Source organism: Mus pahari, chromosome 11, assembly GCF_900095145.1.
Source record: "Mus pahari chromosome 11, PAHARI_EIJ_v1.1, whole genome shotgun sequence".
Classification (NCBI taxonomy): Eukaryota; Metazoa; Chordata; class Mammalia; order Rodentia; family Muridae; genus Mus; species Mus pahari.
In genome coordinates, this window is record NC_034600.1 from 73087589 (window position 1) to 73096558 (window position 8970).

Below are 8970 nucleotides of genomic sequence, written 5' to 3' on the forward strand. Positions count from 1 at the left end.
AAGAGGAGGAGGAGGAGGAGGAGGAGGAGGAGGAGGAGGAGAAGGTCATTCTAAGACATAAAGTCTATACACGTTTTTTAAAAATTATTTTATTAGATATTTTCATCATTTCCATTTCAAATGCTATCCCAAATGTCCCCTAAACCTACCCCCACACCCTGCTTCCCTGCCCAATCATTCCCACTTCTTGGCCCTGGTATTCCCCTGAATGGGGGCATATAAAGTTTGCAAGACCAAGGGGCCTCTCTTCTCAACGATGGCTGACTAGGCCATCTTCTGCTATATATGCAGCTAGAGACACAAGTTCTTGGGGTACTGGTTAGTTCATATTGTTGTTCCACTTAGAGGGTTGCAGACCCCTTCAGTTCCTTGGGAAAATTCTCTAGCTCTTCCATTTGGGTCTCTGTGTTCTATCCTATAGATGACTGTGGGCATCCACTTCTGCATTTTCCAGGCACTGGAATTGACTCACAAGGGATAGCTATATTAGTATCCTTTCAGCAAGTTCTTGCTGGCATATGCAATAGTGTCTGTGTTTGGTGGCTGATTATGGGATGGACCCCTGGGTGGGGTAGTCTCTGGGTTGTCTATCCTTTTGTCTTAGTTCCAAACTTTGTCTCTGCAACTTCTTTCATGGGCATTTTATTCCCTATTTTGGGGAAGAATGAAGTGTCCACATGTTGGTCTTCCTTCTTCTTGATTTTCTTCTTCTTGTGTTTTGGAGATTATATCTTGGGTGTTCTAGATTTCTGGGATAATATCCACTTATCAGTGAGTGCATATTGAGTGAGTTCTTTTGTGATTGGGTTTCCTCTCTCAGGATGATATCCTCCAGATATATCCATTTGCCTAAGAATTTCATAAATTCATTGTTTTTAATAGCTGAGTAGTACTCCATTGTGTACACAAGTTTTTTAAAGCCTGATATGGAGGAGTCACTGATAAATTCAGTACAGTTGCTTTTTTTTTTAATGTTTAAGGCATAACTGTAACAATAATGACAACATTAAAGAAAAAAGTCGCAGAAAAGTCCAGCTTTCCTTTTTTTTTTTTAAATTTGTGGTTATGTACCAAGCACCCTCAGATCCAGGCTGGGTATCTTGCATTGTACAAAGTTTTATAGAAAGCATTTAGCTTGGAAAGTTCCTGTGAAAGTAGCTGTGGATTTCCTCGGGGTGAATTGGTCCTGAAGGTATGAAGGAGGAAGTGCCCACAGGGAGGAGCTCCCAGGGCTGGGCGTGCTCATTACCAGTACATGGTATTGCTCAGGCTTTTTGTGGCTGAGCTTTCCTTATGACTGGAAGGGCTGAGCCAAATTCCACTGAGGCAGGAGTTAGTTTATAGAATTATTAATGACATCATCCTTTTACCCAAAATATTTCCTTGAAAATTTAATTCATCCTTCCATCGTATTTAGTTAACATGTTGTGAAATCATGTTCTGTGTAAAATAAAGAGACAATCTTCCTACAGTGAGCTGGGGGTTGTTTTTCTTTCCTTGTGACCAGACTGTGAAAGTCCAAGGCAATTCAGCATTGAACCTATCAGAATGGCCACAATGCAGTCATAAATTTCATAATAGAGGCATTTTTTAAAATTATTTTATAACAGATTTTTATAGGGCAGCTGCAGCCATCCAGCTGAGCAACTACAGAAGCAAAAGGGAAAAAGAACTTTTCAAGGCACGGAAAATAGAAATACAATTTAGTTCTCTGTTCTTTCTTTGTTTTAGCAGCTGTAGGTAGACACTTGGTCTTCCTTGAGGTTGAAGAGACTGGTATTTGCTAACGGAAAACGTAACACTGCTGTTGCTGCTTTCCTGCTGAACATTTCATTTCATTTCATCCTGGGAACTAAATAAGGTTCTGAGATACAGAAATGTGGCATCGTTAATGACCAAAGGACACTTCAAATGTAGCACTTTAAAATTAAAAATCTCAGTTAGATTTTGCATTAATATGAAAGGTAATTTATCACTTCAAAGTGAAGTTGTTACTGAAGTACAGAAGCAGGACTGATTTGTTTATTTTCAAAAGGAAGATATCTGGATATTTGTTTGACACTAAAATATGGGAATGTTGTATCTTTAAATTTGACCATTTGTGTTCATCATGTGGACATCACAGAGAAACACTAAAGTTTTGTGGGATTCTCAAAAATGGGAAAACTATGTGCATACAAATTCTAGATTTTTTACTGGCCTCTTCCCACCTTCCTTTGAGAATACAGGAGAAAATATACCACTCTACAGAATGACTTTTCTGGGTAGAATACTGTGTCTAAACCAACTTCAGGGCTGTAACTAAAAGGAGCTGGAGAGGACAGAGGGGTTGGGATGTTTGGGGGATCATGGCGCTGGTCCCCTGAACACTCAGGGGTGAGAGGGAGGTTCTAGCATTTCTGAAGCTTATGAGGTTATTTCGTACCCGATAAATGTGTTTCTCACAGTGCACCCTGACCCACTCTCATCCAAAACTATGCAGCTGTGTCTGCGTGAGTTAGGGCAAGCTACAGAAGGCAGTTGAGAGGCAACTTCCTGACTTCTGGAGCCCCACAGTAGTTAATCCACTTCTAACTTGCAAATCTAGAACTCTGTAAAGGAAATGGAGAGCATCAGTCTGGGGGGATCTTCCTAGTGAAAAGTAAAATTGTATGTATGTCTATGCCTGCAGGCATGCATCTGTGAGCATGAAGGTGTTTGCATGCATTTGTGTGCATGAATGTGCCTGTATGTATGTGCACATGCATATGCATAGATGGACTTGTGTGTGTGTGCATATATATGTGTTCAGGCATGTGCATGCTTACATGTGCATGTATGTGTGTCTACCTGTGTGAGCATGAGAATATGCATGCATACATGTGTGTGCATTCATATGAACACATGTATGTGTATGTTCATACAAATGTGTACAAATGTGTACATGTGTGTGTTGTGTGTGCATGCCTGTGTGAACATAAGAATATGTGTGCATGCACATCTGTTCATGCATGTGTTCATGCTTGTGTGTGTGCATGTGTGAACATGAGAATGTGTGTACATGCATGTATGTGTAAGCACATGTGTTGAAGGGAGACTAGGAAAGGCAAATGGCATGTATCACATCAAGTATTATATTTTAGTGGATAGTCACATACATTTTCTTATTTAAACTTCACAACAAATCTTGAAGTTTCAAGTTGTTGCGTGTGCTGATGACTATGTATGGCTGACTCCTGGTCTAGTGTCATGAATGGCTGATGCTACCAAACAGCAATGCCACTGCAGGAGGCATCCAAATGTTCACCATTTGGCTTTGGAATATGCTGCAAGTGGAACTGGGGTGTCTACTCCATTATCACATACTGCTGCAAAGAGTAGGAGTCAGCCATACATGGCACAAGACCAGGAATCAGCCATACATGGCACAAAACCAGGAGTCAGCCATACATGGCACAAGACAAGGAGTTAGCCATACATGGCACAAGACCAGGAGTCAGCCATACATGGCACAAGACAAGGAGTCAGCCATACATGGCACAAGACCAGGAGTCAGCCATACATGGCACAAGACCAGGATTCAGCCATACATGGCACATGCCAGGTTTTGCAAAGATTAGGAGCCTAATTAGCTGTGGGCCTTCTAAGTTTGATGCTTAAGTTTTTAGTCTCAGAGAAATATCTTATTCCCTTAGGTTTCAGCTTTCTACTCTGCATTAGATTAGTGCGAGTAAAGGACCTTACTTAATGACAGTATACACAACAGAGTTGCTTACATAACTGAACTGCCCATGTTGAGCATTCAGAAGCTGTAAAATGAAATAATTTTATTAGCATTACTATCATCATTTTAAATCACAGGCTTTTAAGATGGAAAGAGTGACACTTATGGAATCAAAGGAAAGGGAATGCTTAAGAACTGGGAAGTGCAGAAACATATGTAGTATCTGTGAATGAATGCATGGGATAGATAAGGAAGTTACGTGGCTAGAAAGCAGAATTTCTCCAAGACAATCTATTAAGATATTTAGGATATTCAGTTTGGAGTCCACACGTTTTCGTCCCCCCCACTGTCTGTTTTCTGGAGCCCTAAAGCTTGAAACATATGTAGCTAAGTTGTTCTCCCTGAACGCTTCATTTCAAAGTTACTTGTGTAAGCTGGGGATTGGGCACACACAATCTGTTTTATGGTAGGATTTCCACCATGAAATGATACTTTGGGTAACTTCTAATCATGTCTCAGATATTTGCTGTGTGCTGTGACTTGGCATGAGCGTCTTCAGTTAAGAATCAATTAAAAATAAATAAAACTGAATAAACGTTTCGGAGAACCATTTCCTCTGCTTATTAAAAAGGATTCTGTTATTTTATAATTCCAATTTATTTTGGAATTAAAATCCAAGTAGTCAAATATTGTACAAAGTATAATTGTTATAATCATCATTAGACTAAGAGGTAAGACTCTAATGGCTTATTTAGAGGTTTATAAAAGGACCGTTAATCAAATTTACAACAAGAACAATTAGTTGTGTGTTTTGTGGAAGCTTGTAGGTCCTAGAATTAAAGGATTTAAATATATCAGTTAGTATAGTCGATATTCTGTGATTCATTGCCAGCCATTTACTTGATCAGAGCTTACACACACACAGACACATACATAGACACACCCACAGACATACCCACAAACACACACACACACACACACAAACACACACATAGACACACATACAGACACATACAGACACATATACAGACACACACACACAAACACACACAGAGAGACATACACACATACATGGCATTCTACATATTTTCTCAACTAGTGAGGCTAACATTATCCTAAGAATAACTAAAGAAGGAACATTGAAACTTGAGAATTGTTGGATATTATACTGTTGTTTATTTCTGATGATGACTTTAATGAGATCAAGTCCACAGAGAGTTATTAAGTACTGTAGTAACTGTGACTTAACTGTTGTAGCACAAGGTCTTCCAGGGTAGATATCATGTATGCTTTTGCTTTGGAACTTCGTTGTAGTTTGTTATTCCATGAATTATAGGTTGTTTGCAACATCCCTGGCATCCACTCACTACACACTAGGCAATCCATAGTTGTGCTAAACCTAAATTTCCCCATATGTGTAATCAGGGTAGGATAACCTTTGCTCCAAGTCACTACATCAGAATATTTATTTTATGCCAAGACAAACATATAATATAATATAACATTCCCTTCAAGATAATTTATAGTGGGTATTTTAAAAACACAGAGAGAGCGGGATGAAGGTTCTATCCAGTTAAATAATAAGATTTTTCCCTTGCTTTTCTAATTTGTAACTAAATTCTGAACTACTCCAGAGCCCAGCTTCATTAAACTAATACAGTAAGTCAAGTTTCACTTTGAGTGAAACGTGGCTCTTCCTCAGTAGTTACAAGAGTCATGCGCAATGCTCCACATACTTTCCAAAGCAGTGCAGGGGGCAGTGTGGGTGAGACTGTTGTTCTGAAAGGTTTTATAGTCTCAAAGAGAACATAGGAGAACACACTACTTCCTGAGATGGACATTAGACATATAGAAAGGTAAACTTCTGTGGGCAGAGCAGACTTTATAAGGTGTGAACGGAATGTGACTTCCCAGGCTCTCTTAGGCTTAATTAATATTTGTAAATCTTCACACTTTTTTGAAAAGAGGGCCTGCACAACTTGTGTAGTTTTGTGCTCTTCAGACTTGGCTCTGTCTATGAGCACGGGGTGTCCAGGGCTGGAGGGAAAGAGTCTGTGGGTAATTTATTGGGGATCTTTGAGGAATGGAGAGACACTAGGGCTGCATAGTTGGTTTTGGAAGATGCATTATCCCTGTACTCTACAAAGGACAACTGAATCTCAGACTGTGGTCTTTCTTTGTTTCTCAATCCTCGAGGGAGAATTGAGTCTCATGGCTATGGCTGTTTCTTTGTTTCTCGGCTATTTTTAGGACTTTGCTTATAAAGGAAATTCACAACACTTTGTTTGTCTGGGGATATTCCCCTTCCTGTGATTTAAATGTGATGAATGTTACAGTACAGAGGTTGAATATGAGATTATAAATAATGATGAATATGAAATAAAGGCTAGATAACACAATCCAAAGTTGATGGATCCCTGTGCCAAACACAGACCCCCACACGCTCCCTTCCTTGGATGCTTAGTTGCTTTTATCTTGTTTTCTCATTGGTGACTGACCCTTGGATTTGTTTGACAAACATTTACTGATTTAAAAGCATGGTGAAGGAAGTGGAAGTGGGTGCCTAAGACCCAAGGAGGAGAGAGGTCAAGAGGCACGAGTAGAAAGGAGTCCCTAATTCATATGTGGAGTGAAAGAGGAAGAATATGAGTGGACATTGTTGTTGAGGTCAAAGGTGAGAGACTAGAAAGACCAACACGAGACTGAGTGTCTTGCTATAGCTGATGTGATAGTGCCTGCCACATGCAGGGTTTCTACAATCTCAGAAGGTAGTTCTTTATTCTATCAGCCTTGTCCATCCCTGGAATGACCTCCAGAATATACAGACCTGGCTTGTGCTCTGAGATGCTTCACTTAGAAATTAAACAATATCCTTCCTGCTATAAATTGTGTTTTGTAGCTGCAAGAGATCCTCGGTTGTACTGCTGTCCCATCTACAAGAAGCCAGTTCGAACAGACTTGAACTACATTGCTGCTGTGGACCTCAAGACAGCCCAGGCCCCTGAACACTGGGTTCTCCGTGGGGTTGCGCTTCTCTGTGATGTCAAGTAACAGAAACATATGATCCAAAGTATTTTAGTCTTCGTTTCTCTGTCAGTTCTGGGCATACATAAGTCAGACTGTGTTGTGTGCAATGAATGAGATGATACCAACCCATACACTTCTTTGGACTTTTAGCTGCATTTTATATATTTTGTTATTGGTGACTGACTCCGGCATTTTTTTTTTTTAAAGTACTTATGATTTAAAAGCATAGTTAACAATCTCCTAATGAATTGTGGGCATCACATCTCTAATCATCTATTTTCTTTTTCTTTCTATCTGAAGTCTATGTTAAATGGATGCTATTATCTCCAAGGGATTGTTTGTCTGTTAATGTGGTTTTGGTAGCAGCTAGGTTCTCTAAAGTAACATGGGAAACTTGTGTGAATGTTGTTTCTGTTACCTTTTGCTTTTTGGCCAGGTCAGGAGACTTATATTCAAGGCTTCAAGCAGCTAATTAATTTTTACAAAACAACAGGAAATAGAAGATGGATTAAGATTGTAAATAGGCAACTCAGGTGAACTTGGAGTGTAAACATGTAGAGCAACATTCAGTGATGCTTATAATTAATATGAAGATCCTGACTGATGTCTTAGAGAAAGTGCGGGGTCTGTACCGATAATGCACTCACACATCATTAGAACAATGTAAATTGATCCAATCTTACTGTAAAAGAATTTAAACAGAGAAAGAAACAAAACAAAACAAAACAAAACAAAACACTCACAGGCTTAGATCCTTATTGTTCTATACCAAGGAGGTAAACAAACTGAAGGCAAATTTTATATATAAAGTTGTACTTAATAGAGGAAAGGAATGGACCTGCTTCAAATGTTCAACTTTAAAGCTATGCTAACAGAAACCAGGAGGTATTAGACAACTATGAAATGTGGTATTGGAAAGTTCATTTGAAGAAATGACAAGCATACTACTAATTGAAACATAATATTTACAAAGTATTGATCTCTTTGTGATTACAGATATAAAATGAATTTGAATGTGGACAAAAATTAAATAATAATATGAGAAACTAAAGACAGCAATTTAAAATGTGGTAGCCAGAATAGGGATGATCAAGCCGCCCTACAAGGTGTGTGAGGGATTCCAAAGGATTTTGTTAACTAGGAAATTCTTCATTTCTTTTGTTTTAAGTTTTGGTTATTAATGACCTTTTGCCTCACCTAGTACGTATTGACTAGGAAGCGTAATCAGCGTTATGATTAGAATTGCGGTTCAGCTGTAGGCCTGATTATTAGCTGCAGCTTCTTCTGAGGTAATGGGTTTTCTATGTGTGCAGTGGGTGGGGAGGGTGTCTTTTCATCACATACAGGTATGTGATCAATATCGTTACTTTGTGCTCATTATACCTGTTTAGTTAATGTGTCTACTACTGATCATGGGTGATACTACTCCCCTTTAAATCGCTTCTCTTGTATGAATTAATATTTCAGGCAATCCTTGAGAATTATTGCTGATTATTTTGTCCTTAAAAACAGATAATAAAAATTAGAATGTGATGCAAATTAATAATAGATTGTTAGTAAATGGCTAAATTGTGATTGTTTATTTTTTATTTTTTGAAAGAGGGTAATTGCCACTGAGGACCTAGGAAAAAATGCTGTCAGAACTAGTCTATCAAATTTGAAAACTTATAATTCATATGACTCTATGGCGCAACCTGTTAGTACAGAAGGACACAATACAAACAATTATAGAATGTTAGAAATGAACTTAAGGTAGCCATGAAGCCAGGAGGAGGCGCAAGACTCCTTTCTGATTGGCCACTCTGATTCTATCGTGGCTCTTCCTGCTGATGGGAAGGTGAATCAGCATTCTGAGGGAGAAAAAAAAATCACTGAGTCTTCTGACAACCTAGGATGCAGGATAAAATACTGGACTGGGCCTGCGTCCCTGCGGAGTGATGGGGCTTTCTTTCGCATCTGTCTCACTGCTGAGTTATTTAAATTACATTTATTTTATTTTACAATATCTATGTGCTGGGTCCTCTGTTTCTCTGATGATACAATGTACCTCACAGATATATATCCTGAGCAATTATTTAGGCATGCAATTACATGCAATCTCAATTTTAGAGAGGGGAACATGACATATGTAGAGTACATAAAAGGTGACATCAAGATTGTAAGATAAGAGCTATGTAGGAAAATACTGGATACCACAGATATGATTAGCAAAGACTAGCAGAATTCTCACTATATGGAGG

The 8970-nt window shown here is 38.8% G+C and overlaps 1 protein-coding gene across 1 annotated transcript in view; it reads left to right on the top strand.

Moving 5' to 3' along the window:
- The window catches only part of Dnah5 (dynein axonemal heavy chain 5), a 235205-nt gene extending 226917 nt beyond the window's left edge, over nucleotides 1-8288 (top strand). Inside the window, exon 79 of the mRNA XM_021208310.1 lies at nucleotides 6603-8288. Coding sequence (XP_021063969.1) covers nucleotides 6603-6754 — 152 coding nt within the window. The 3' untranslated portion in view covers nucleotides 6755-8288. The remainder of the gene's footprint in view (nucleotides 1-6602) is intronic.
- The last annotated feature ends 682 nt before the right edge of the window (nucleotides 8289-8970 follow it).